General features: G+C 48.4%; 1 protein-coding gene across 2 annotated transcripts in view; it reads left to right on the forward strand.

Annotated features, from left to right (window-relative positions):
• The window catches only part of LRRFIP1 (leucine rich repeat (in FLII) interacting protein 1), a 156,031-nt gene that overhangs the window by 109,684 nt on the left and 18,796 nt on the right, over positions 1 to 27,551 (forward strand). Inside the window, exons 9-19 of one of the 2 annotated variants that reach the window (XM_006866780.1) lie at positions 3,489 to 3,533; positions 5,678 to 5,743; positions 10,271 to 10,348; positions 14,267 to 14,302; positions 14,944 to 15,069; positions 17,456 to 17,527; positions 21,320 to 21,490; positions 22,927 to 23,019; positions 24,129 to 24,221; positions 25,381 to 25,473; positions 26,732 to 26,873. In XM_006866780.1, coding sequence (XP_006866842.1) covers positions 3,489 to 3,533; positions 5,678 to 5,743; positions 10,271 to 10,348; positions 14,267 to 14,302; positions 14,944 to 15,069; positions 17,456 to 17,527; positions 21,320 to 21,490; positions 22,927 to 23,019; positions 24,129 to 24,221; positions 25,381 to 25,473; positions 26,732 to 26,873 — 1,015 coding nt within the window. The remainder of the gene's footprint in view (positions 1 to 3,488; positions 3,534 to 5,677; positions 5,744 to 10,270; positions 10,349 to 14,266; positions 14,303 to 14,943; positions 15,070 to 17,455; positions 17,528 to 21,319; positions 21,491 to 22,926; positions 23,020 to 24,128; positions 24,222 to 25,380; positions 25,474 to 26,731; positions 26,874 to 27,551) is intronic. The other variant, XM_006866781.1, reaches the window with a different exon arrangement.

The raw sequence follows: 27,551 nt of genomic DNA on the forward strand, positions 1-27,551 counted from the left end.
TTTGAAAAGGAAGAATACCACAAAGAGAATTCAGATGAGGAGTAGTTTGTGGGCAGCTAGAGGTTACAGATCATTCTAGAACTGTGGGGTGGCAGCGTGTGGAGCTCAGCATTGAAATGTACGATAGCAGAGCCCACCGGCTTGTTGAAATCGGCATTCCGGAGTACTCATTTGATTTGGTTTTTGCCTCGCGTACTATTTATTTACTGCATTTTGAACAGACGGGTGGTACGTTTGGAGTCGTGGGGGAATACTCGCCACTTAACAACTATCTTCTTCTCTGGTGCTCAGAATTCCAGCTTCAGCGGCGACAGCAGAGTCTCCACCGTGCCGTCATCCAGGGAGGTTGGCATTTAAGTCTTTCCAATTCTGTCATCACGAAACTACAGGTTGTGTTGCATGCAATTTTGTGTGTGTGGATTCTGCTCCAGTTATTTTTTCTTTGCTTTTCTTTTCTTTCTGTTTGTACGTGTCTCTTTTTCAAGTTTTCACCTGGATAGATCCAATTATCTGTTGGATTTCTGAGCAAAATGAACATGAGTCACTTCAGTCCTCATTGCCCCTCTGTGTCCCGTCTTTGACTGTGTTACCTTGAATATCAAGTGTGATAATCAGCCAGCTCCAATGAAAGGAAGTATCTTTGTGGATACATTGTTGTTGTTGTCGTTGTTGTTGTTATGTGTTGTGGAGTCGGTTCCAACGCATAGTGGCCCTGCACAGGGTTTCCGAGGCTGTAAATCTTCACAGGAGCAGAAAGCCTCATCTTTCTCCCACAGAACAGCTGGTAATTTTGAACTGCTGACCATGAGATTAGCAGCCCGATTCGTAACCACTGTGCTACCTACCAGAGCTCCATTGTAGTTAGATTAATCCCAAGAAAAAGTGAAGAAGGCCTATCCTTGTGAACTCCTGAAAACAGAAAGACTTTGTGGGAGGAAGAAAACAGAAAGACTTTGTGGGAGGTTTGTTGGGCGATGGGCTAGACTTAGAATCAAAACTCAAATGTCTACAAAGTAGTTTCTTCCCATGGTGTAAGAATGTGCATCCGCTTTGACAGGTATATTCCAAAATGATGTCAGATCCCTACTGGTCCGGCCAATTGCACTACTATGGCTGCAATTTACCCAGCAAACATTAGGGAACTGTTTTAGATGGGAACAGGCAGAGGTACTGTGTACCATGTGCTGAAAAACGTGGGGAATTATTATTCACAACAGATGAGTCAGTAAGCACAAGTTAGCCCATGCTTCCCTTGCCTACTGTCAGGAATTGTGCTTTGGAAAAGAACCTTGGATTCTGGAAGAAGGTGCTGGGGGCTGAGAGAGAGACAGACGCCAGCCAGACCTAGGGGCAGAATCTTTGTGGTGGAAAAAGGTGCAATTTTCACTACACAAGTTAGCCCACCTGCACCTTGCTTGTTGGGTCATATGACACTAGAAACAGGGTGAGTGGGCCCTGGAAACAGGTAGATGAAGCAGGTGCTCTCCAAGTGCATACTTCTAGAAATGAACACAGAGGTTCTCATGGGTATGCTAAGGCAGCCATAAATAGCTAAGAGGCCTCAGTGACACGGAGAGCATTCTCATCGTTGTAAGAGCTGCGTTTTGACAGGCAGATGCCTCCACGTTATGTAAAAGCCCTACTAGGTCATGCCTGCTTGTCCTAGTTCAGGTGGTTCCTAGTCACCTAGCAAACGTTAGGAAGCAAGTATAGATGGGAATAGGTAGGAGTAGCAAGCGAGGACAGGCTTATGGACATGCAGTCTAGTGAGGAAATGTCAAACTGCTGGATACAAAGGAGGGAGGAACTTTGCCTGACGTGGCCTTACAGGCAACACCACTGTGAAGAGAGCCTTAAAGGATCAGTAAGGACCAGTAGATCTTCCTCAGGATGAGGGGACCAGGTGAGCAGAGCAGTGTCCAGGGGGCTGGAGGACAGGGCATCGGCTGGGCCCTTTCCAGGGCTGGATTTCCCCGACAGTTGCTCTTTGGGTCTGAACTTGAAATACTGATGTACCTTTCAGGGGAAGTAGGCGTCTAAGCCTTTCTGTCTTCCTCCCCCTCCCTTCCCCTATCCCCTCTTCTTCTGTTTCCAGGGGCTCTCCTGCTCGGACCTCGGACTCCCCAGTAGTGGCCTTGCTTCCAAACCCCTGTCCACCCAGAATGGAAACCGGGTCTGTCTCCTGCCTGCCCTCCACCTCCCACTTCCCTCCTCCCTCATGTGGTTTTAATTGCTGATTTAATTTATGAGGATAATTCAACCTTTTCTATATGTGAGCAAGCAAAGCCCAGGGGTGTTTCCATTGACTAATTTGCTAAGACCTTCCTGAGCCATTTTTTAAAAAGTCCTTCCCAAATCACTTCAGGCTCTAGCAGAGGAAAGGGGGGTTCAGGAGAAAGGGGGGACCTCTGTGAGGTCAACTTGAGTTGAAGTCAATACATGGCAACTATTGTTTTTGTTTTCATTATTCAATGCACCTTGGGTCCCAACCCTTGCTCTCCTGAGTCTCCACCTTTGCCAGCAGTTGCTCCTCACTTGACATTCCTTGGTGTGTTGTTTTTCCTTTTCCTCTTGCCAACATGTCCGGGGAGCTGTTGGGAGAAGCTGGCAGAAGTGTTCTGGGTTGTTGCTTGTGCTCACACGCCCCACTCAGCTTCCTGTGCTCATGGGGCTGGTGTCCAGGCTCAGCCTGGGCCATGGGCTTGTGTGTATAGCTGGAGATGCCACAAACCTTACTGAGACATAGGAAAGCCGGTGTGAGAGGCGAGTGAAGCCACATTTTAGAGGTTGAATTGTCATCTCGTGTGCATGTGACTCTGTGCCCTGCCCAGTTCAGTGAGACCCGGGGCCTCAGCCCAAATACCCCAATGAGCCTACCACTGAAGTCCCCATGTAGGGGCTAGACCTGCGCGGTTATATAGCACCAGTCCTGCCCACTGAGCAGGTCTTCTGTCCCCTGCTGTGTCCTGCACACGGTGTCTGCTCCTCTTCCCTTCACGTGTGGATGATTACCCCTAAGCACCTCACTAGAAACCCTGGGTGCAGTTTCAATCCACCCAGAGGTACCTTGGAAGAAAGACCTGGTGTTCTGCTGTCAGAAGACACAGCCATTGAAAACCCTGGGGAGCACAGTTGTACTCTGGCCCACATGGAGTGGCCATGAGTCTGTGGGCTCCAGGGCAGCAGGTTGTGGTTGGTTTGTTTGTTTGTTTGAAGTGTCTCACTAACCCGGGAGTGTGGGCTGTCAGCGTGGTGTAGTACAGTCACCAGGACAGCTGACCCTCCCTTCCAGCAACGCCGTCCTGTCTCAAAGACACCGGGGCAGTTTAATTTCATATTGACCTTCCTTATCAGCATGGACTTGCCCCGGTTCATTGAGCTGAAATCTCTGCACCTTGAGCTGCCCAGTCATCCGGCCCTCGTAATAAACTGAAGTGGGGCTGGTTTCTTCAAAGCTTGTAAACCTGCCCTTTGCTTTCCTTCTCTAGCCCTCCTGTCTGTGCAGTGCGGCTTGGCCTTCCGGGAGCCACAGGGTGCGTGTGTGATGTGCCGCCTCCCTCCACACTCCCCGCACACACCGTATGCATGCCACACACCAGCATACATGTTTGAATGCACTCTCTCCCTCTACACTCCCCGCGCACACCGTGTGCATGCCACACACCAGCATACATGTTTGCACTCTCTCCCTCCACACTCCCCGTGCACACCTTGTGCCTGCCACACACAAGCATACATGTTTGAATGCACTCTCTCCCTCCACACTCCCCGCGCACACCGTGTGCGTGCCACACACCAGCATACATGTTTGCACTCTCTCCCTCCACACTCCCCGCGTACACCATGTACGTGCCACACACCAACCACCAGCATACATGATGAATGCACTCTCTCCCTCCACACAGTGCGTGCCACACACCAGCATACATGATGAATGCACTCTCTCCCTCCACACTCACCACGCACACCGTGTGCGTGCCACACACCAGCATACATGTTTGCATGCACTCTCTCCCTCCTCACCCCGCTCTAGGAGTCGACTTCTACTGGACTTTATTCACATCCGTGGGGCCTAGCAGTTCACATCAGCCACGTGTGATGTGACTCTTCCCAGTCACAGTGAGAGACTGTCTGGTCCCCAGGGAGGTGTATACCCATGAGCGTTAGGCAGGACCAGAGCAATGGTGAGGTCTGTACATGCAGTGTGCAGTCAGCCCCCCTGGCCATGCCAAGGAAGAAAGACCAGGCAATCTGCTTCCATCAAGAGTGGTGGTGGTGGTTATGTGCCATGGAGTCAGTTCTGGCTCTTAGTGACCCTGTATAGGGTCCTGTAAATCTTTACGGGAGCAGAAAACCTCATCTTTGTCCTGTGGAGAGGCTGGTAGATTTTAACTGCTAACCTTACAAGTGGCAGTCCAGCTGGTAATCCACTACCGTGCCAGGGCTCCATCAAGATTATAGGCCAGAAAACCCTACGAATCAGTTACTCGGAATTGACTTGATGCCCCAGTACTGACGCAGACCTGCATGACCATGTGACTTTAAGAATTGGCAGCTCTACAGTGTTTGTTCAGGAAACTCAGTTCAGCATTCTGCTACTTACCGTCTCTAAGAATTCTCCGGATTGCCACCCGATGGCACACTCTGGGATTAGGCCCATATCATTTTGTGAAATCCCCACCCTTCACGTTCTCCAGGGGAGCAGAACTCCAGGCTCCCTGGAATGTGAGCAGTTTGACATTGCTCGGGATTAATGCACCACACAGGGCTTTCAAGTTAATCACATGTTCTGTTTCCTGCTTGTCGATGTTTAAAGCATGATTGATAATCAAACATTACAGCTGTAGTTACTGTCACTGACTACTTTATTCCAGAGTCACTTTCATCCAACTAATTTTGTTTCATTTGTTGTTGTTTTGTTTAAACTTTTCTATTGTGAATTGAGAGTGAAGTTTTACGAACAAAATCATCCATCCATTATACCTTCAACAAATCACACTTTTTTTCATCTCAATGACTGCAGTTTCCTCCCTGCAGCAAGTTATCCCATGTCCTCCCTGTGGTTCTTAGTTCCACTCCACCCTCCTTCCCATCCCTTCCCAACTTTGTCCTTTGGGAAATGCTGCCCTTCTGACTTTGTGTGTGTGTTTAAAACAAAGTATGAGGGTGTTATAACAAAATTCAGGCTACTTGAGTGATGTGCTTTCCTGACAATCTAGGTCAATATGTTTCTACTTAACAAGGAATGTTTTTCAAAATAATCGCTTCCAGTAATCTGGTGGAGATTAAATTGCGTGCCATTGATAGTAACTAAAGCTTCACCCCCATCCTCTCTCTCTCTCATCTTGATCACAGATCTATCTCTCTATGTTCTCTCTCTGCTGTCTCTCCATCTATCTATCTCTATTGTATCTTTATCATCTATTTCTCTATCATCCATCTTTCGCTCCCATCTCTCTCTCTTGCATGTTCCTTGTTCCACCCCGCAGTGTTCTACCTGGTAACCTTCCCCTCAACTACCATCCTACATGTTTTTATCGACTGGTTCTCAGGACATGCTCTTGACACATGTCCATCTTCCTGAGCGTCCATGCCCAGGGCCTCCAGGGTGCTCAGAGACAAAGAGAGATCACACGAGCGTCAGTTGTCTGTCTTCATGGGTCTTCTTTCCTTGTAGGTGTCCCTGTTTGATGAGAGCAGCCTCAGCGGGGCTCGGCGGGGCAGTGCCTCTGGCTCCCGAGCTGTAAGGCAGTTTCTGTGTGTCTGTGGTCCCCGACCTCCCCTGGCCCCTGCATGGTCCCAGGGACATGATGGCATGGAGGGAGACACTCAGTCCTGGTCAGCACTCCTAGGAACCAGTGCCCACAGCCATAAGCCGGCATCAGCCAAGCCTCTTCCCAAATCTACTCACAATGCATGAAGCCCCACACTAAATCTAATGGCTTACTAAGAAAGATTTGAAGATACTTTTATTCTTTTGTGTTTAAAATTAACTGGCTACAAACTAATCTCATTTTAGATTTATGATGACTTTTCTCTGATCATCACGTGTGTTCAGGAATTCTTACCAGCTGTTCCTTTAGCATTTTATTAAACTTTAAATAACCCGTTAAGGTTTATTAAACTTAACGATTCAGTAGGCACTGTTCGTTTTGTTCACACTGAATGAAACATTTATCAATTTTTCTATTGCATGGATTCCACAGTATGAAATATTTTTCCCAGTTCTTCAATATTTTGGTAGACCATTGGAAGTCCATGAACTGTGACTAATTTGAGTCAAATTGACTTGATGCTGGTGGGGTTTTGTTTTGTTTTGTTTTTAATGGATGAAATATCCCCAGACTATGATCTCAATGGATAAAATACACCAAAGCGATTGGTTTTCATTAGAAGAGGCAGCAAACAGATTCTTTAAGAAAAAGAAACATTCCAAATATATATATATATGTATTTGTTGTTGTTAAGTGCTATCGATTCGCTTCTGACTCATAGCAACCCCATAGAGGGTTTTGGAGGAGCGGCTGGTAAGCTTGAACTACTGACCTTACGGTTCAAACCGGCCTTTCGGTCCAGCACATTAACCTGCAGCACCACATCAGGAGTCCATATATAGATAATTCTGGTGTGTTGCTGTAGGATAAGCATTGGACTGCTAACTACAAGGTCAGCAGTTCAAACCCATCAGATGAGCCTTTCTGCTCCAGGAAAGATGGACACCCTCGGAAACCCTATACAGTGTCACTATGAGTTGGAGCCAACTCGATGGCAGTAAGCTCGGTGTTTGTTTGTTTCGATTGCTATTATTTCATTTGGGTTTTGAATAGTCAGTAGGAGCTTGGGTAGTGCAATGGTAAAGTGCTCAACTGCTCACCAAAAGATTGGTGGTTCAAACCCACACAGCGGCTCCATGGGAGAAACCCTGGTGTTCTGCTCCGGGGATAGACCACAGCCAAGAAAACCCTTGACCAAAACCCACTCCACAGCATGAGGAGGCACCTGGGTGGTAACAAGTGGTTTGTGATCACCTGCTAACTGAAAGATTGATGGTTCTAACCCAGCCAGCAGCTCCAGGGGAAAAGGACCTGATTGGCAATCTGCTTTCACAAAGATCCCAAGCCTACCCCACCGCCGTAGTGCCGATTCGGACTCAAGTAACCCTGGAGGACAGGACAGAACTGCCCCCATAGGGCTCCCGAGCGTCTTACCTTTACAGACGCAGTCGGCCTCATCTCTCTCCCAGGGAGCAGCTGGCGGGTTTGAACTGCTGAGTCACCAGACCTCCTTAATGTAAAGGTCATAGCCGGGAGAGTCCCATGGAGCGGTTCTGCTCTATCACACTGTGAGAAATGTCGTCGATACTGACAAAAACTCTGGTAATCCAATCTGTACTCATTTTAGATAGAGTGAAGTTTTCTTTATTCGATTTTGCAAAATCGAGCGCCCAGCCCAGTAGACATGGGCAGATACGCTGCAAGGCCGGCCTGCAAATATTTTCATGCCCCTGTCTCGAAAAAGCCCCTCCTGCAGTTCTACAGTCTAGCCCGAATGGTGCCTAGGGTCTTAGTGACTGTATTCTTAAAGTTCCTAGTCCTAGAACAGGTTTCCTTCCCCACTATCCCCAGTTCATCCTGCTCACACAGCCCTGGGTAGGAATCAACAACCTACATCTGATCTAGCAAGCTCGTGCACCCTTACTCCTGAAGATGGACCCTTTTGAGAATTTCTCACAATGTGAGTCGGAACCGACTCAACAAACAGATAACCCTCATGCCACAAGAGATTTGTGATTGGCTGCTAATGGAAAAAGGCTGGTGGTTCGAACCCACCCAGAGCTCCATGAAAGCAAAGACCTTGCAGCCTGCTCCTGTAAATCCCAGAAAGCCCAACGGGGCAGCTCTACTCTGTTCTACATGTTCGTCTCTGTAGCAGGAGTTGTGAGCAGATCAACAGCAGTGGACAGTGACAATAGGTGGTTAGTGGGGGCCAGATGTGTGTCTCCTTAAACATCTACTTGAGGTGGAGCTGGGCCGAGCCCTCCATTCAGCCTCCCGGGCTGAGTCTCTGCTGTGCAGCTGGTACATCCATGTTGCCAGCTTCAGAGGGACTGTCCAGGCGGGAAAGCTTTAGTGGAGTCTGGAGCATGGATGCCCTGGGATGGGACAGCTTGTCCCTGCCTTGAAGTCCTCCGAGAAGGTTCTCTTCTACCCGAAAGGCGCTCAGCCACATTGAACTGAGATGAGACCCCTCCCAGGAATCCTTTGGACTGGAGGCTCTTCTGCTAAGGGCACTGGGCCCCTGAGTACCTTTGGCTCTGGAGTCAGGGGACTTGAGTGGAGGTGAGCTCTGCCCACAGTAGCTCTTGCTGTCTCAGCTGTGCAAACTGGGTGTGAGTGACAGAATACTCTAGGATTGTCTCCACGGTGGGGTTTTCCACAGAAGGAAAACATCTCTGCTGCCACCCTCCTTACCTTTACTGCTTAGTTCCCCAGGAGAGTCAGGAGGAGAGGAGGGTGCAGTTGAGATCTGAATCCCTTCCTGAGGTGTGGGATCCTGTCTCGTGTCTGTAAACCAAGGAAAAGGCCTCCCTCCTGAGATGGCTGACGTTAGGTGTTTTACTCTCATATGAACAACCTAGACTGGGGAGACGGGAATCTTGTAAAGCTCTATGTAGTCCTGGAGCCTGGCAGGTGGGGTGTCTGTTACCTGTAGCTCCCCATTAAAGGAATGAGGACAGATAGGTTGGGCTTAGAGGACCTGCTCGCCTTGACCACGGCCCCACAAAACATCTGCTTTTGAGTGGCACCACTTGTGGCTGTTTAGAGATTAACATTGGACCCGACCATTAACTCATCCGGTTTTTCTCAAGTGCGGCAGGAACCATCTGGCTTAGGGGCTTTGGCAGGATGTAGATTCAGAGTCTGTCCTTGGGAAGGTTACATTCTGGTGGGAATAGATCCAGCCTGGGAGAGAGTTGAGAGTGCCCTGAGATGCTTGGGATCTGCTTTGGGGACAGTGTCCATAGATTACGTTTGGGGCCAGGAATCCTGGTAGGCACATACAACCATCCAGGGAGACTGAAATCAGGAGGCCTTCGTCACGGATGGGGTTCACCCGCTGGGCAGTGCCCCTGGGGGGCTGTGCAAGTCTCTCTTGGAAGGTAGTCCTCATAAAGGGTCAGCGTCTTCTCTGTACTGTGGTTCTGGTCAAGGGTACTGCCCCCCTCCACCCCACACCCTGCTCAAGAGGAAAATAGAGTCGTTGTTGTTTTCAGTAACATGAACATATAACAAGAGACAAGAACAAATATGTATATAAGTCAAAACTAACAGACCATCGCTTCCAGATACATGAGTTGCTGGTGTTTTCCTTGGCCAAAGAGAGAGTCTGGATGGATGGGTGGGTGGGTGGTTAGTTGGATAGAGAGATGAGTGAGTAGATGGATGGATGGGTGGGTGGGTGGTAAGTTGGATAGAGAGATGAGTGAGTGGATGGATAGATGGGTGGGTGGGTGGGTGGTTAGTTGGATAGAGAGATGAGTGAGTGAATGGATGGATGGATGAATGGGTGGGTGGGTGGGTGGACAGACCAACCTGTGGATAGACACATACATACCTACATACCTACATAGAAGAACATGTAGGCATACACACAAAAAAAATGTATGGAGAACTATATAGAAAGTAATCTTGCACATTTGAAGAAAACATAATTTGGAAGTTGTGGTGGCAAATGTTTGGTGTATATATTTTCACGACAAGGAAAAAAAAAATGTTTTAATACAGTTTTGTGTTAACCGTGAACCCGTTTGTTTCTACTTGTTAAAATAGCAGAGAAGCAAAACTGTCCATTACTAAAAAGTCCAGTTCCTCACCCGATTCTTCAGTGTCTGCCCTGGAAATAGCTCCCAAGTTTATCTCAAAAACAGTTTTCTTCATGCCTGTCGAGTCATTTTCTGTATATCACCTAGGTGTGATGCCACACCAAGTTGAAAGGGAGTTTTGTACTATTTTCTTTTTATCAACTGAGAATCCCATGTTCTTGTGCTGCTCCGGTCATTATCTTTATCCTCGGTGGGCATGTATTTAGACATGTGGTTCTAAGGGGCACTCCTGGTATCTAACACTAACCCTCTTTATCCCACAATGCGAGCGGCTAACCGCACACTAACAACACCTTCTGCCAGGTATGCCCGCTGTCCTCACACCTTTGCTGACTCTGTTCCTCTGTTTCTGTCTGTGTCCGGGGCTGCGGTGGGCTGTGTGGACAGCCCTCAGAATACAGCGGCTACTTCAACTCCAGCTCTCGAGCCTCCTCTCGGGCCAGCTCGGCCCGCGCCAGCCCCGTGGTGAGTCTGTGCCTCGTCTCTGTCTCGGACCCTTGGCTCCCTTTTCTCTGCTCCTTTCCCTTCATCATACCCTCTCCTTCTCTGTTTGTTCACAGTACCCACCTCCCTCTAAAACCTGCATCTAGAATGAAGCCAGAAGGGGTCCCTATGTCTTAGTTCATGTCTGCATGAGTGGAATTGGGAAAGATTTGAAATGCAGGCATACCTCGTTTCATTGCAGGTCGCCGAGACTGCATTTTTCCTTTTTTTTTTTTACACATTGAGAGTTCAGGGCCACTGAACTGAGCAGTTCTCTTGGTGCTGTTTGTCCAGCGGCATGTGCTCACCTTGAGTCTGCCTCTTGCTGGTCAGCCCCATGTGTTTTGCACTTTCCTCGTGCACTTCACCGATGACTCAATAGTGACATCACACAATAGTGACATCACTCTTCTGTATGGGGGGAACCAGAACATGCTTGTGCTTATACACTCCACTGCGATCCTCACTTGATTCTGGTGGTCTCGAATTGAACCAGCAATGTCTCCGAGGTCTGCCTGTTGGACCCTTCAGCAATGTTCTTAGGATTGCATTGCTAAATCCCTAAAGGGCCAGGACCGAAACTTGTAACCAAGCCAGAGGAGGGAGGCTCCATGGGAGAAGGGAAACTGTGTGGGGCATGGGGGGTGTGCCCCTGCACGATGTGTTGTTTTGTCTGTGTGTTTGTGGAGTTTTTTATGATTTAAAAAATATGAAGGATTGAATTTTTGTGTTTGGTTTGACATGTTACCTGTAATTGGACCCAGGAAGTTTCAGAATGGTATGTCGGTGGGTGAGTGCTGTTACAACTCTGGTTCTTCTCAGAAGATTGAGCAGATGCAGAAGCCAGAACTGCAGAGAAGAGCCAGCCTTCTCCCACTCCACAGCTCATCCCAAGTTTTTATTGTGAACTGAGTGAAAGTTTACAGGGCAGATCATCAGTTTGGCACTCAACAAATCATACAGTTTGTTTCATTACAATGTCTTCCCTGTTTTTTAATGATCTGCATTTATAACTGAAAAGACTTAGACACGTGCATGTGTTTACACTCGTCTACACTGAGTTCCCAGTGGAAGCTCTCAGAAAGTTGACCGAGCTGGGCTATCAAGACAGAGTTCTATGGGTTAAGCAGTTTGCATCCACCTGCCTCTCCAAGAGAGAAAGATAGGCAGTCTGCTTCCAGAAAGGTTTAGTCATAGAAACGCTATGGGGCTGTTCTGCTCTGTCCTGTAGGGGGCGTTGTCGGGCAGAATCGACTCCACACGATGGATTTGGTTTGGGGTCTTTCAGTCCATCACTGACATGGCAGTTGGATGTTTCTCTTTCTTCTGGAGTCGGTTGCCCCTCTTACACTGGTAGGCTGTGTAAGAGTGTGTGTGTGTGTGTGTGTGTGTGTGTGTGTGTGTGTGTGTGTGTGTGTGCTGTGTGGGGACCTGTTCCCCGACTCTGGGCACACTCCTGTTGCTTGGTGACCCTGAAGCACCTCCGATGTGTGCTTGTTAGGACTGCAGAGACCTCTTTGGCAGGTGCAGGACTCAGGTCTGTGGCTGCCCCAGAGCAGCTGGGCCTGTGAGGACATCCAGGGCAGAAGGGCTCCCAGAAGTTGCTCATCCCCAAGGTCTGCAGAAAGCGCTGAAGACACAGCTTAGTTCTTCTCTCCATCCCAAAGCTCAGGATTCAACACTCACTCTGGACTGTTTCCACTTCCTCAGTCCCAGGGTGATGATGTGCTGCACACAGAAAGCGTTACTTGACGTATTTGGGCTTGTTGATTGGGAGGAAGCTGATAGAGACTCGTCAGAATCATCACAGGAACTCGGTACTGGCCTCCCCGCAGCAGGGAGACAGATGGCCGGGGCCAGCGGCCAAACAAATCTGGTGTAGCTGGGCTTCCCCGGGAGAGGAGTTCAAATCTCAGGCCCTTACTCCTAACTGAGTCTGGCCAGCCACGTAACCCTCCTGAGCTTCAGTGGGAAGAAGGGGTCCTTCCACCTTTAAACCCCTAAACCAAACCCCAGTGCTGTCCAGTGGACTGGGCTCACCGTAACCCAATGGAACGGAGTGGAACTGTTTCCAAGTTTAGTGTTTCCAAGACTAGTCCTGACTAGACCCTATATGGGGTCGCTATGAGTCAGAACCAACAAAAATCAGTCTTCAAAGGCACAGATTGCCTCATCTTTCTCCTAAGGAGTGACTGGTGAATTCTAACCACCAACCTTAAAGTTGGCAGCACAGTGCTTCCCCCACCACACCACCTGGGCTCCTTAGATGCTGTCCAAGGTGGGCGCTGCAGGGCCACACAGCGCTCAGATCACACGCACGGCGCCCCCTGGTGGAGAATGCTGCCTCGTCCCCTCCTGCCTGCTTTGTCTCCTCCTTTAGGGAAGCAAATGCATTGTGCCCATCTAATTAGGAAAACAAGGAGCTCTGGTAGCTTAGTGGTTACCAATCGGGCTGTGAACCACAAGGTCAGCAGTTTGAAACTACCAGATGTTCCGCGGGAGAAAGATGAGGCTTTCTGCTCCCGTAAAGATTTACAGCCTTGCAAACCCTGTACAGGGTCGCTATGAGTCGGGACCGACTCCACGGCACATAACAACAACAACAAATTAGTAAAACACTCAAACTGGTATTGCCTTCCTATGTGCAGAAGGGATTGGGGCTAGCAGTCATAACAGATTTGCTCCAACTTTCATTTAGAGCTTCGTTTTTCTCGGCATGACCTAACACACCCTGAACTACATCATTTGGAGTCTGTTACAAACTTCACAGCAAAGACTTCTGTTAGAAAAAGAGCAAACTGACTTGAGGGTTTGTTTTCTTCCCTTATTCCTGATTGTACATTTTACTTTTCCAAATTACAAAAGTGACCTATGTTTGTGGTCACACGTGAAAGCCCACAGAACAAAGGCGTCTGTTCAAAGACCAATCAAACACACCCCTCCCCCACCAACCCACCTCAAAACCCGCACGCAGGGCACTGATGTGTATTCTTCCTCAGCTTTCTACAAGAAATACTCAAACTAAACAGGGCGGAGACCTTCATTTAGGAGCACAGATATTCGTATGTGAACATGTGGGTTTCTGGGACTAGGTGTGTTCACACATCCTATATATGTGACCCTGAAGAACAGTCAGAAAACACACCGGGTAAATTTAGGAGCTGGAGAGCAGCCAACTTACCAGCGGCAACTTGGCAACTTGAAATTGAATCTCCTCAGTAGTTAATTACCTCCCATGTTTTCATATTGATAACGTTTGCTCAGCAAGCTAGCATTCTCATCTAGGGAACCAGGGCTTTGGGTCCAGGAGAGTTAAATTAAATCCCCCCCACGGGTAACTGAGGATCAGGCAGGTGAGGTTTTCATAGTTATTTGAGATTGAAACATCCCATGATAAATGCTAAAATCGTCGGTACAACTCAGAATGTCAGCCCAAGGCTCTCCAGAGCTGTCCAGAGATGAAAAGATAGGACACTCGGGCCACCTGACAGCCCCAGATTGTCTGGTGTGGTGAATGTGACGTGCTCATCAGAAAGTCACTTTACACACACCAACTACACCTTTAGAATGGTTTGTGGATTCCTCGCCTTGGCTGAGACCTACACTCAGAACTGGAAGAAATCCACAAAGTCCACCTGTGTAGTTCAGTCCCATATGAGTTGTGTGTCTGTCTGCAATCCATGTGTATTTATTATATATGGACCTATGTCTGCTCTTGTGAGAATCACGAATGTTTGAGACCCAGACAAGTAAGCCCACCTGCCCACCAGACAGATGCATATAGGAAACACTGCAACGTCCTTTTTAAAAATACGGAGGTGCTTATAATCATTTTACTCCCGAGTCCAGCTTCCCTTGAGTGTGTTTAACTATCTAATATCTGTCCATTTTCCTCTGTAGGTTGAAGAGAGACCAGAAAAAGACTTTGCTGAGAAGGTAAGTTATTGCTGGAAGATTTATTATGAGGTTGTTTGTAAATCTGGGAGGTCCCAGTGTTTAGAGATGGAACTGACAAGAGACAGTGTTGCTCAGTGTTTAGCAAAAATGGCCACCAGTGTGAACATCGGACCAGTCAGTGGCTCACCAAACTGGTGCCCTTCTGTCCAGAGCACCCTGGGAGTCCCCTCCAATATGGATGTAAAACCCCGCAGATCAGGAACGTCTTCAGGATGGTCCAACCATGGAGCCTGAGAGCCACCCAGACAAATCCTGAAGCTTCCACGTGGGCCCTCAAAACAGATCTCTTTGTATTAGCATTAGACAGTCCCTGGAGAAGGACATCATGCTAAGTAAAGTGGAGGGTCAATGAAAAAGGAGACCTCTAACAAGATGGATTGGTACAGTGGCAGCAGCAGTGGGCTTAAGCTTAGTAATGATTGTGAGGTTGGTGCAGAGTTTTGCTCTGTTGTGCATAAGGTCTCTCTGAGTCAGAACCAACTCGAGGGCACCTAACAACAGCCCAATGAGGATTTTCCCATTTGGAACTGAAGTTAAAGCAGAGATATACTATCATCTGAACCATGTCTATCATTTTGATATTGTCTGAAATTGTGTTTTGATCCCCACAACTATTCTAGGGGTCTCGTAACATGCCCAGCTTGTCCGCAGCCACCCTGGCATCTCTGGGTGGAACGTCCTCCCGAAGAGGGAGTGGGGACACTTCCGTCTCCATTGACACCGAGGCGTCCATGAGGGAAATCAAGGTAAGGACCTCTTCACTTCCTTAGGACTCCCAAGAATCTTGCCTGAAAGCCTGTCTCCAAATCTGAAACAGATTTCATTCCTAACATTCTGGGTCTTGAATGTCCTTCTGCTCACACCCATAAACACGGTGGTGAGGACCACCAAGTTGAGTGCAGCCCCCACTGCCTGCAGGAAGCCGGTCCTGACCTGCCCCACCCCGCCAAGGCACACTCTGTTCCTGTGCCCTCTCTGGTCCTACCTGTGGAGAACACATTGTGTTGATGTAGGCAGTCATGTGTGGGTCCTGAGTATGCATAGACACTCAGTCTACGGGTTCTGGAATGTTCTGGGCATTGGTTTGCTTCCTGTTCCCACACCACCCTGGCTTCCAGTATCTCTCCCTCTGTGCCTTTATGTTTGTGAAACAGCTTTAGGAGACCACAGGACACTGCCATCCGCCTCCTTGGTGGTTTTCTGCTCACTAGCACATCTGTATTATCCTCTGCTGCCTCTTTGGCCCAGGCTTCTGTTTGGCAACACACGTAGAAACATAACTCCACTTGATAAAGTAACTGGGGAGGGGGGGGTGGGAGGGGGATGTTGCATCCTAAAAAGAGCAGACCAGGCAGGTGGAAGGTGAACCAGGCCCCTAAGAGTAACCCAATTTATCTTTCAGAAGGTCACGGAACTTTGTAACTTTGTATTGTATAGAAGGTAGAGGGAAGAACTTACAGGGGTCAGTGTGGCTAATAATTAAACCTGTCAGCCCCAACTCACGGTGCTCCATGTGCATCCAAGTCAAACTGTGCTCCACAGGGTCTTCAGGGGTGGATTTTTGCGGCAGTAGATAGCCAGGCATTTATTCTGAGGTGCTTCTGGGTGCCTTTTGGTGAGCACCCAAGCAGATGCACTATGTGTATCAGCCAGGGACTGGCCCTCAGCATAGGGTGACACTTAGGGTTGGAGAAGGAAGTATACCACTGTTGGTTAAAAGTCACTTGGGGCCATTACACCCAACAGAGAAGCTCAGAGAGGAATAAGCTTATGTTTCTTGAACGCTGTGTCCTCTGGGGCTGAGCCAGGGCCATCGGGAGGGACTTCTATACATCAGCTGGATGTATGGAAGAGTAGGTTCCACGCTGCCCCTGGTGATGTCCACACACCTCATGGTCATTTGCAGAGAAGGTAGAGATGGTTGGGCAGAGCCACCTGCAAGATGCCTCCCAGCTGCATAAATGTTTGGGCTCAGAAAGCAGAGCACACCCGAGGCTCTTCCTTAGGTGTCCATAGCTCCAGCAGGTCCCGCGGCTCTGGTCCTGCCATCGTTCCATTGAAGCGGAGTTTGCTGCAATCACAGTGTGTCTGTGGCCTCGGGTGGTGAGTGCCATTTGCTGTTCATATGCTCAGCGAGTATCTACTGAGAGGCGCTTACCCCAGGCACAGGCAGGGGCGACAGGGATTCAGTGATGGACGAATCAGAGGACAGAGTTGGCGCTCATATCAATGCAAGGACAAGGCTTTGCTGATTTTCATCCCCAACTTCTCCTCTTGTCTAGCAGAGTAGGAACTCAGACTGCCTGAAAGAATCATTAAATAGGAGCAAAAGAACTTGCATTTTCCAAAGTTATTGTGTCTGTTGGGTTTTGTTTTTTTTAAGGTTTTTATTGTGGATTGAATGAACATTTACAGGGCAGATCATCAGTTTTACATTCAACAATTCATACACCTTTTTCATTACAATGATTATAATCCCCTCCATGTACCATCAGTTAACACTATTTCTCTCTATTCACTTTAGCTCTTTTTTTTATTTAATTATGCCTGTTTTTTTTTTAAAAAGTGTGCAAAAATGAGATGCAAAATCTAAACCAAACCCACTGTCAATTCTGCCTCTTGGGGTCCCTGTGCATCACAGAGTAGAACGGATCCACAGGGTTTTCATGACTGCCGTGCTTTATGGATGCTGACTGCCAGGTCTTTCTTCCACGGCACTGCTGAATAGGTTCGTGAGCAGTTTACAAACCGCTTGCACCATCCAGACATCCACCTAAATTTTCATCTTTGTTATTGTTATTAAGTACCATTGAGTCACTTTCAACTTACAGTGACCCTGTATAGGATTTCTGAGAAGCAGTTGGTGAGTTTGAACCACTGACCTTGTAGTTCAAACCGACCTCGTTCTCTAGTATTTATCCCACGGTGCCACACCAGGACTTTGTGGTATAAAAATTTACTTGGTTTTCATTCGACAAACACTTAAAAGAAAAATCAGTACTCACACTGCCCAAATGAAAACCTGTGAGAAGAACACAAAATCTGAAAAGAACTTCTTCTCTAAAAAAGGAATCGCCTCTCTTTCTCCATGACTTTGGACATCATCCGCCTCTTTTTTGCCGTTTCTCCCAGGAGCTCAATGAATTAAAGGACCAGATTCAGGATGTAGAAGGAAAATATTTTCAGGGACTAAAAGACATGAAGGTACCAGTAGACAACAAGTGTGGGCTTGTAATATTAACCCAACTTAACTCAAAGGGAAAAAAATTCCTAAGGGAGAGTCTCACAGTGCATGCTGCATGCTGAAGACACTCTGGATGGTGGTCATCAAGTTGGCAGCAGTGCTGGCCTTCGTGTGAACCACTTGGTTAAGTACAGTTTTGAACCAAGACTTAACTGTGCCTCCTCAGTAGAGAATGTTACTAATAAATATCCCAGCGGCATGCTCAGTACTCACCCTACTACCCCATCCTATCGTAAAAGCCTGCTCTCATTTGCTTCCCCCACCCCCCAAAACATAGCAGACCCTGAAAGAAGGGGTTTAGGTTTCCTCCCTTTCCACAGTAGTTATGTATAAGCAGTGTTCTACTCCGCTTATTTCTCACGGGTCCCAACACAGCATGCTTTTGAAACTTGCAAATGATCCACTGTCCCTGTGTGTATCCTCTTGGATTTATCTGAGTGTGTGCGAGCCACCTTTAGAATGTGAAATGGTGACATCATTATCAGTTGGGAAATGTGGTTACCAGGTTCCTTGAAGACAAGGTGAGGATGTGGCCTACATGTCTTCTTTCGGGGTCTCCACGAGGGAGCTTCTAGCCCATCAGCCATCCAGCAGTTGCTGATGGATCTCTTTGTTCCTTGAAGCTCCTAGAAAGTATGTGGAAAACAGTCTGAATTCACAATCACATGGGCACCAGAGAGAGGGTGACACGAATCATGTGACTGATTGGCCTTTGTCATGTCTGTCTCCTCCGTGGTGGTGCCATCAAGTCGGTTCTGCCTCATGGTGCGCTCAGCGTAGACGTGCTGACAGAGTTGAAGTGTCCATCGTTTCCTAGGCTCCCGTGGAACCACTGTTGTTGTTAAATGCCATCGAGTGGATTCCAGCTCCTAGCGGCCCTGTGTAGGTTCCCAGGGAGCAGCTGGTGGCTTTGCAGTGCCAACTTTGTGGCTCGCAGGACAGTGCTGACCTGACCGTACAGCGCCACCCCAGGAGCACATGGAACCACTGTTGTTGAGTGCTGTGATTCATAGTGACCCTGCATTTCCCAGGGAGCAGCAGCTGGGTTGGAGTCACTGACCTTGTAATCAGCAGACCCGTGTTTATCCTACAGACCACATCAGGACCCCAGTTGTTGCTGTCAAGTCAGTTCCTACTCATAGTGACCCTGCATAGGGTTTTCGAGGCTTTAAATCTCTATGGGAGCAGAAAGCCTTATCTTTCTCCTGAGGAAGGGCTGGGAGTTTCAAACTGCTGACCTTGAGATTAACAATCTGATTCGTAACCACTATGTTACCAGAGCTCCTTAGGACTCCAATTGTTGTTGTTGTTAAGTGCAGTCCAGTCGATTCCAACCCATAGCAACCTTGTATAGGGTTTCCAAGGAGCAGCTGGTGAGCTTGAACCACCAACCTTGTGGTTCAAATGACTTTGCAGTCCAGCACATTAACCCACAACACCACACCAGGACTCCAGTTGTTGTTAAGCACTGTGGAGCCGGTTCCGACTCATAGTGACCCTGTACAGGGTTTCCGAGGCTGTAAATCCTTATGGGGACAGAAAGGCTCATCTTTCTCCCACGGAGCAGCTTTTAGTTTCGAATTGCTGATGCTGAGGATAGCAGCCTGATTTGTAACCACTACGCTACCAGAGGACTCCAATTAGGTGGGTTGAAATTGCCCACATCATAGTGAAGGCTGACTGTATAATGGTTGCACCAGCAGGGGAAACATTGAGACTCTGGTGGCTTGATTCATGTAGAATATGAACCGCTGGACCAGCCCAGGAACCACTGGTCCCCCCTAAAGTTGTCCCTTCATTTGGGAGTACAGGGTGACCCGCGTGGAGCCTCCTGTAACACACAATACGCTTGGCCAAGAAGGGCTCATGTCTCTCTCTCGCGTTGGAGTATTTGCACCTGCTGAATCCACTGCTCTGTTCTCCTGGAGTGCCCACCTGGTTCGTGTTCGGGGTCTAACACCAAGTGCTACGCCAGGTGATGGCGTCACCCTGAACCGTTCTGGCCTCGCTCTGGGATGTCCTTCCAAAGGAATGGCGTTGGTTTTTCCAGGACGTATCTAGTGAGACCTATGTGCTTTGTCTAGCTCCTTTTTGGGTCAAGAAGTATGCAAAGGACAAAGTGCACTGGGTCAACCTGCTGCAGAAGACCTTTACAGTGTTTGTTCAGAAGCAAAGATGTCACTTTGAGGATTAAGGAGCACCTGGTCCATATGCCTGGGAAAGGTAGACAGTGTATAAGGAAGACTGCAACAAGAGAACTGATGCCTTGAAATCATGATATCGATGAAGAGTATCGAATATGCCACAGACTGCCAGAAGAAACAGCAAACCTGTGTTGAAGGAGGTACAGCTAGATGCTCCTTAGAATCGAAGCTAGCGAGACTTTGTCTCTCTTTCTTTTAGACATGTTGTCTGGCGGGACCACTCCCCGGAGAAGGACATCACGCTTGGTAAAGTGGAGGGTTAACAGAACAGGCAAGACCCTCAATGATATGAATTGACACGGTGCCAGCAACATTGGCCTCAAACATAACATGGCGCGGCAGTGGTTCCATCTGTTGTGGGTGCGGTCGCTGTGAGTCAGCATAGACCAAGAATCTGAAATTGCCATTTAATATTTTCCTGGCTTGTACACCAAAATCAGGGTGATCATCAGTTGCTTTTGGCAAGTGTTGAGTTTTATTAGCAACCCTCGCGGGCTCTGTCCCAGGCGCTGAGTAGATAATTTAAGAGATTATCTCAGAAACCTGTTCAACAACTGAAACACGGAAGCTTCTCTGGCTCCAAGGTCGTGTCCTGCTGTTTGTATTGGCTGCAATGGAGCATCTGTGTTTAGAGGCAGCGACTGTTCTGCTGGTGGGACCAGAGCCCTTTCTGTTCTGTGTGTCCTTGGTCTAACAAGCACACTTTGTTTTCGTTCCTAGGATTGAGTCCACTGTAACTTGCAGCAATCCTATAGGACACAACTGAACTGCTCTACAGGGTGTCCACTATGAGTCAGAACCAACTCCACGGCATACCACCACCACCTCCACCACCTCCACTACCACCACCACCTCCACCACCTAGAGGGATGTCAAAACTGCCCAATCCCCACACTAGGGTTCCGTACACCTAATTTCTTGGTCTCATCCCACAAGGGTGTGGAGTACCTAATTTACATGATCAGCAAGCTGTCCAATCCTCTTGGTGGGCCACAAGCACCTCTTATTACCGTAGTCCCACCCAGTCATTTGAGGCCCTGGTGGTATAGTAGGTTTAGTCATTTGGTGAAGGTCGCAATGACTATGACCAGAAGAGCCATCCTGAGTTTTTCACGGCACTGCCCAGCCAGATGCTTCGCCATTGAGCCCCCAGGGTACAGTTAGTTCATCATCATCAAGTGGACCCCTGTAGGGTTTCTGAGAAGTGGCTGGTGGGTTTGAACTGCCAATCTTTCTGTTAGCAGTCCAGTGCCGTCTTCCAGCACCACACCAGGACTCCACTGGGAACAGTTAAACTGAAACTGCATGTCTGTCTTATTCTGATTCATTTACTCAAAGAAATGAAGTCTGAATTTAGGGCTGAGTCTAACTCAGTCTCCTTATTTTTGTTCCTAGGCATTTGAAATTGTCATGCGTTTGTTATTTAATTCATTTGTTCTGAGAACTAGTCTGAATTTAAAGCAGAGGGTTTTCTCTCAATGTTTTGAAAGAATACTGGACTAAGGTTGGGCTCACTGCCATTTCACAGCTGTGCCTTGATTATGGCAGGACTCGCTAGTGGAGGTTGAAGAGAAGTACAAGAAGGCGATGGTATCCAATGCCCAGCTGGACAATGAGAAGACCAACTTCATGTACCAGGTGGACGCCCTCAAGGACACGTTGCTGGAGCTGGAGGAAGAGCTGGCTGAATCCAGGCGGCAGTATGAAGAGAAAAACAAAGTAAGCTGCAGGCTGATGAAGAACAGTGTTGTTGGGGCGGGGGTGGAGTGTCCCAGGCTGACACATTTATGGAGACAGGCCCCAGCCTTGCTCCCAGGTGGACACCAGGTGGGATTGAACCACCAAACTATTGGGTAACCGTGGAGCTCTTGGCCATGACGTGCTGGGCTCCTTATAAAGACTGACAGCCCCAGGGACACATGCAGGTGGGCCTCAGTGCAGACCACAGCAGTACAGCAGGGGTCACAAGAGTGTTTTGGTTTCCCGCTGCATGGACAGATGGTGGGTCACAGCACACTAGTCGAGGACGTATGCAGTGGCTTGATGAGAATGTCTGAAATATTGTAGCAACAACTGAAACGGACGCAGAGATACGCAGGGTGCACAGGCTCCTGGAAACTGGCGGCTCTGTTCTTGCTGGGCACAGAGCTGCCATGCCGCCTCCATATATCAGACACAGTGTCTGCCGAGTGTGGCAAAGCCCGCTCTCTGTGTGTGCTCACATGGGTGCAAGGCATCAAAAGGTGGGATCAAAATTCCATCTTTTCTTTCCATTTCTCTATGAACTTTTGAAGCTCCTCCAAACATGTATATACACACAGACACGTGCACAGAAGAATGTGTATGCTCACACATTTACACTCATCTACATACGCACGTGTGAATGTGTACATGCATGTACATAAGACAGGCATGCATACATACACGTGTTTGTATATACACACACGTGTGTATTTACTTCTTGTTATTGTTCAATGCCATCAAAGTAGTTCCAACTCTTAGCGACCCTGTATAGGGTTTCCGAGGAATGGCTGGTGAGTTTGAACCACTAACCTTGTGGTTCACACTACCATTAAGATCCGGTGGTTTATCCCACAGCGCCCCACCAGGACCCCATGTGTATGCATGCATGCGCATATATGCACGTGTGTATGCACACATGCACACTGTATACACACAAGTATATGCACACACCTGTAGTTCTCCACTGGTCCAGGAAGTACAAACATCTGAGAGGAAAAACACCACATTCTTTGCTGAGTGGTTGGAAATAATAATGTGCGGAATTTCAGCAAGTAAAGTAGAGGTCGTTTTCCTAGGAGAAAGCTCATGTTTCCAATGACACGTAGAGACATCACCATGAAGAAGTAGCCTATAAACCACCAGCATGTTTGTGGCTAGACCATGACTAGCTGGGTGAAGGTCCCTGTTCATCTATGTCCTCTACTTTTTTATTCTCTGATTTGCTAGCACAGGACAGAAATTGTCCCAAATATCAAGAATTTAATAAAATTATAGTCGTTTACTTTCTGGGGGAACCACAGCTGTCGTTTTGGCAGTTACATCAAGGCTGTGTTTGTAGTTGGACAGCTTTTAGGAGTCTCTTAAAGGTGCACTCCCACTGACGCTTGAATGCTGATTTTCCTCCTTCACAGGAATTTGAAAGGGAGAAACATGCCCACAGCGTCCTGCAGTTTCAGTTCGCTGAGGTGAAGGAGGCCCTGAAGCAACGAGAAGAAATGCTTGAAGTAGGTAGCATTTCCCTGGTCTTCTTGTCGTCTTTGGATTTTGAGTATTTTGTTGGTTCATTACTAAAGTTAACCGTTTTCTCAAAAATGGAGTTTGGGCCCAGTTCTCCGTGTCTCTCTTAAGACTGTTCTTCTCCTTGGCAGATCTCCATTTGGTCATTTTCATATCTGTCTAGGGGAGGCATGGGAAACAGAATAATGGGCCCCCCCAGGTGTCCACGTCCTCGCCCCCAGAAACTGTGGTTTTGCCGATGTGATTAGATTCAGGGTGTTAATTCGAGGAGAATATTCTAGATGACCTGAGTGGGCCCGGGGCTGGAAGGTCAAAGGCAGAAGTGGGAGGTGGGGCTGTGCTAGCAGAGGCTGGAGTGATGGAGTCTTGGGCTTCGAGAAAGAATGTCAGTGGGCTCTGGAAGCTGCACTAGGCAACAGCCTTGCTGCCCACAGGCAGACATCTAACCCACAGGCTGATGAGCAAATGCAGATGTCCAGGCAGATCTCGAGCATGTTGTGAGTGCTCTTCCAGACCACCGAATTAAAGTGACTGTCTCTAGTCAGCGTATCACACCGATGTGTGGTGGCTTGTTTCCCAAGGCACTGAGACGTTATGTTGACACTAGCTGGTAGTCTGTTAAGTGTGCAATAGCACAATGAGAAAGTTTAAACTTGTGAGAATGAGTTTAACGCACACACGCTGTTGGAAACATGGCACCGAGAGACCGCGTGGACACGGGCTTGCCATGAACCTGCCATTGGTAACAGTGCAGAATCTGACTGGCGGTCAAGGGAAGCTCCTTAAAATCCTGTATCCCTGGATTGTCGTAAGCCATTTCGTTTGTGGTGGTTTGTTGTAGCAACCATTGGACAGGAATGCAGAAGGCTGCTTCTGTTTTTATTTACCTTAGTCAACACGTCCACTGGTTCCTCGGTCTGGGTACAAATTCGCCTAAGCAGGTTGCTTCTTCCCAGCCAGGGAGGGGAGGGATTCTAAAATGCCCACAGTGAATTCCAGACTGGAGTGTGCCCCCCACCCCCCGCAGAGCACACAGCTTTTCCTTCCTGTTTAACCCTTTCTTTGCTTTCTTTCTCTCTCTGTTCCTGCTCCCCAGGAAATCCGACAGCTACAGCAGAAACAGGCGAATTGTATCAGGGAGATTTCTGACCTTCAGGAAACTGTAGAGTGGAAAGACAAAAAGATAGGGGTAGGACTCTCACGTCTTTGAAAATCTCCACAGTTGGATGGTCTGCTTAGCAAACCTCCTTCCCTCGGAGCGTTGGGTTTGCAGAAAGCTTTATTGTATGTGTGTGTGTGTATGCATGCAACACCCCCCTCCCTCCACCCCCCACACACTAATGGTGCACAAAATTACGGGGGAAACAGCATCCCACCCACATTAGGACGAGCTCAGTATGACTTTAAACAGAAAGATTGGCATTTTGCCAGCCCAGGCCCAGTTCTACCCAGCTGTGTTGTGAGCGGGTTTGAGAGTTCTAGAGTGAGGAATGTACTCGGCTGTAGCGCTGAGGGGCTAAGGTTCCGAACTTGCTAGAGCTCCCTGCCCGGTATAACTTCACTCTCAGAGAGGGTCTGACAAGTGCAATGTCCCACTTGTGTCCACCTTGAAATCTCTGCTGGGAAGACCACTTATCTGATGACCCCTCTCCCTGAGAGATGGGAAACCCACCTGCATTTAGCCAGGGACCGGGGAGAAGAAAGGAAGTCCACAAATACTCAGACAATGCCTCATCACCAGTAACTCCCAGAAAACAGGCACCGCTTCTGGGGAAAGACAGTGGCCATGTGAACACATTGCCCAGACACCCTACTCTAAAGCGGCTCCCAGTGTCCACCTTGATGTGCTCATTGACATTTAGGACGTGTGTGTGTGTGTGTGTGTGTGTGGCTGCTTTTGCACCACTCTGTATCCGTGACAACAAAAGACAAAAATCAACGTAACCGCATCTACATCAATTTCTAGAACAGTTGTTACTAGGGGGCGGGGCAGGGGGTCCTAAATATTTCTGTTCTGTGGTCTATACTTCTGTTTATTCTCTAAGTAGCCTAAGCTATGAAACCGCAGGCTAAGCTAGGAATGGCGCAGGTAAAACAGTGACCTTGAGCTTGACACTCTGGTCACGTGCTTAAGAATGTTGAAATCTCTCCGGGAGCATGAACTGTAGCGTGTCTTGGTTTGCATGAACTAAAAACTGCTTCGTGTTTGGTTCGGATTTCTAAGCATGGTGTTTCTAACATGGTAAACTCTGAGTGCTGTACCCTGTAAGAGCCTGGCTCTTTATCCCTGCTTCCTAAGTCACCCCATTCACCTGTGCAACTCTTCTTTTTCTTTGCTGCACGCTCAGGCCTTAGAAAGGCAGAAAGAGTTCTTTGATTCCATAAGGAGTGAACGGGATGATCTTAGAGACGAAGTAGTCGTGCTGAAAGACAAACTGAAGGTATGGACCCAAGGACAGTTGGGAACAAACCATCCAGGGGTCAGCCGCGAATCCTGATATTTTCCAGAACGGATACGCATGTGTTGTGTGTTGGCAGTTCATTCTGTCTCTGTTGTTGGTCATTGTTCTGTCACCTGATTCGAACCTTAGCTCAGCTGAGAATGAAAGGAAGGGCTCAGCAGGCTCTGCTTGCCCACGCGTGGCCTCTGATGTTTACAGACACTGAAGGCAACCAGGAGTTCTGGGATATTTTATTTTTTTATTTTTATGCCATCTAAATTCATTGGTAAATTCTCCAGGGTGTTACTAAAATGTGGAGTGTGTTTTTTTGTTTGTTTTTTAATCAATCTCAAATTCAAAGATTTCTCTAGCTCAGCAGGGTCTCAGGTAAGTAGTATATGTGCGTCCTGGCGATGCCCAAGCTAATTGAACTTTAAGACACACCGGAGTGTAGGAGGTAGAAAGTTCCCAGTTTTCTCTTGGCCATCCCAAGGGGTCACAATGAGAAGCCAGCAGGCAGCACTGGAGGCCAGAGCTTAGTGTGGGTCCCCAGAGCCCTGAGGAGGCAGTGACAAGCAAAGGTATAACCCTGGGACCCTCTGGAGGAACCCACGGATATGTCTCAGTCCGCTGTGCTCAGAGTCAGAGCTGTAAACACTTAGGGTCCAGGCTGAGATTAAGGCTCGTGCCTCAGGAGAGCCTGCACTTGCTTAAGGACGCTGCTGCAGCCCAGGGCTTGGTGCTGGGGGCTCCTGCAAACACTTAGGAGACAGCTGTGTGCAGGGGAGGAAGGAGGGAGGGGTCAGTAGTGGAGAGTAGGGTCCTTGGGGTCTTAAGCATTGGCCCTCTCTCTATCCCCTACGCTCTGCCCACCATCGTAACCCTTGCTTGAATGCCGTGCTGTTCATTCCTCTCAGGACACACATGTATTTCTGTCATTAACCCATTCTCTCTTTTATAAGAATGGAACCAGGATTAAGCATTGGACTGCTAACCTCAAGGTCAGCTGTTCAGACCCACCAGCCACTCTTTGGGAGAAAGATGAGGCTTTCTACTACTGTAAAATTTACAGCCTCAGAAACACTATGCAGGCTCGCTATGAGTCGGAACCAACGCCATGGTACCCCATCCATCCGTCCATCCATGATTCGGAACCAACTCCTCATGCACAACAACTATTATCATTGCTCTAACCCTTACACTAGTTCAGCGCAGCTTCACTCGGTGAATATTACGACAAGCCTGTTTTTGTTCTCAGAAACATGGAATCATCCTAAACTCAGACACAGCTGCCAATGGAGAGACATCCAGCACGTTTAATAATGTCAGCCACCAGCGTCCCACCAACATGACAGAAGAAGAACTTGGTGCCCTCAAGTTGACAGGAGACCAGCCACTCGGTAAGTGTTTGCGTCCTTTGGGTCTACCCACCCGGCTCCCCTCATGCATCGTTAGAATCAGTCATCACCGCCGGTAGGCTAACAGTCACACAGCATGCCATCTGTCTGTCACTTCGCCCGGTGTGGTATGGCATGCACCCCTCCTGTGCTCACCACCGATGACTTAACGTCCACATTTCTGTCGCTTCTCACAGCTGCTCAGTGAGAACTCAGGGAAGGCAGTGTCAAACCTAAGTGACGTGTTTGACAGTAAACTACATGGCTTGCCTCGGTGAGGTGCCACGTGTGGCCTTTTTAGCGTCTTCTGTTTGAGAGGTGTCCAGAGCACATGCGCTGAAGTGGGCACTGCCTGGCACGGTGGGTTGCGGCCTGAGAGGAGCCGACTCTTTCATGGTGCTGGTCTGAGGGGGTCAGGGAGCACTCAGCGGGGACTGTGATGAGTGCAGGTGAGGCTGTTACAGAGGAGACGCAGAGAATACCTGCCTCTCTGTCAGAGATGGCATCCCCACTGGGTTCTTAACATGATGCTCTTAGAAGGATGTCAGTTGGGAATCCACCAGACTGCAGAAATTGTTTACACCCGTTGAGTTCTCTGGAAAGGCTCCCTGATGAATGTGCCTTTGAGGAGTATCTGTCCTGGTGTCTGGGACCAGCCTTTCGTTTCTGGTGTCCAACTTT

The sequence above is a fragment of the Chrysochloris asiatica genome, unplaced genomic scaffold (assembly GCF_000296735.1).
Source record: "Chrysochloris asiatica unplaced genomic scaffold, ChrAsi1.0 scaffold00096, whole genome shotgun sequence".
NCBI classification, from domain to species: domain Eukaryota; kingdom Metazoa; phylum Chordata; class Mammalia; order Afrosoricida; family Chrysochloridae; genus Chrysochloris; species Chrysochloris asiatica.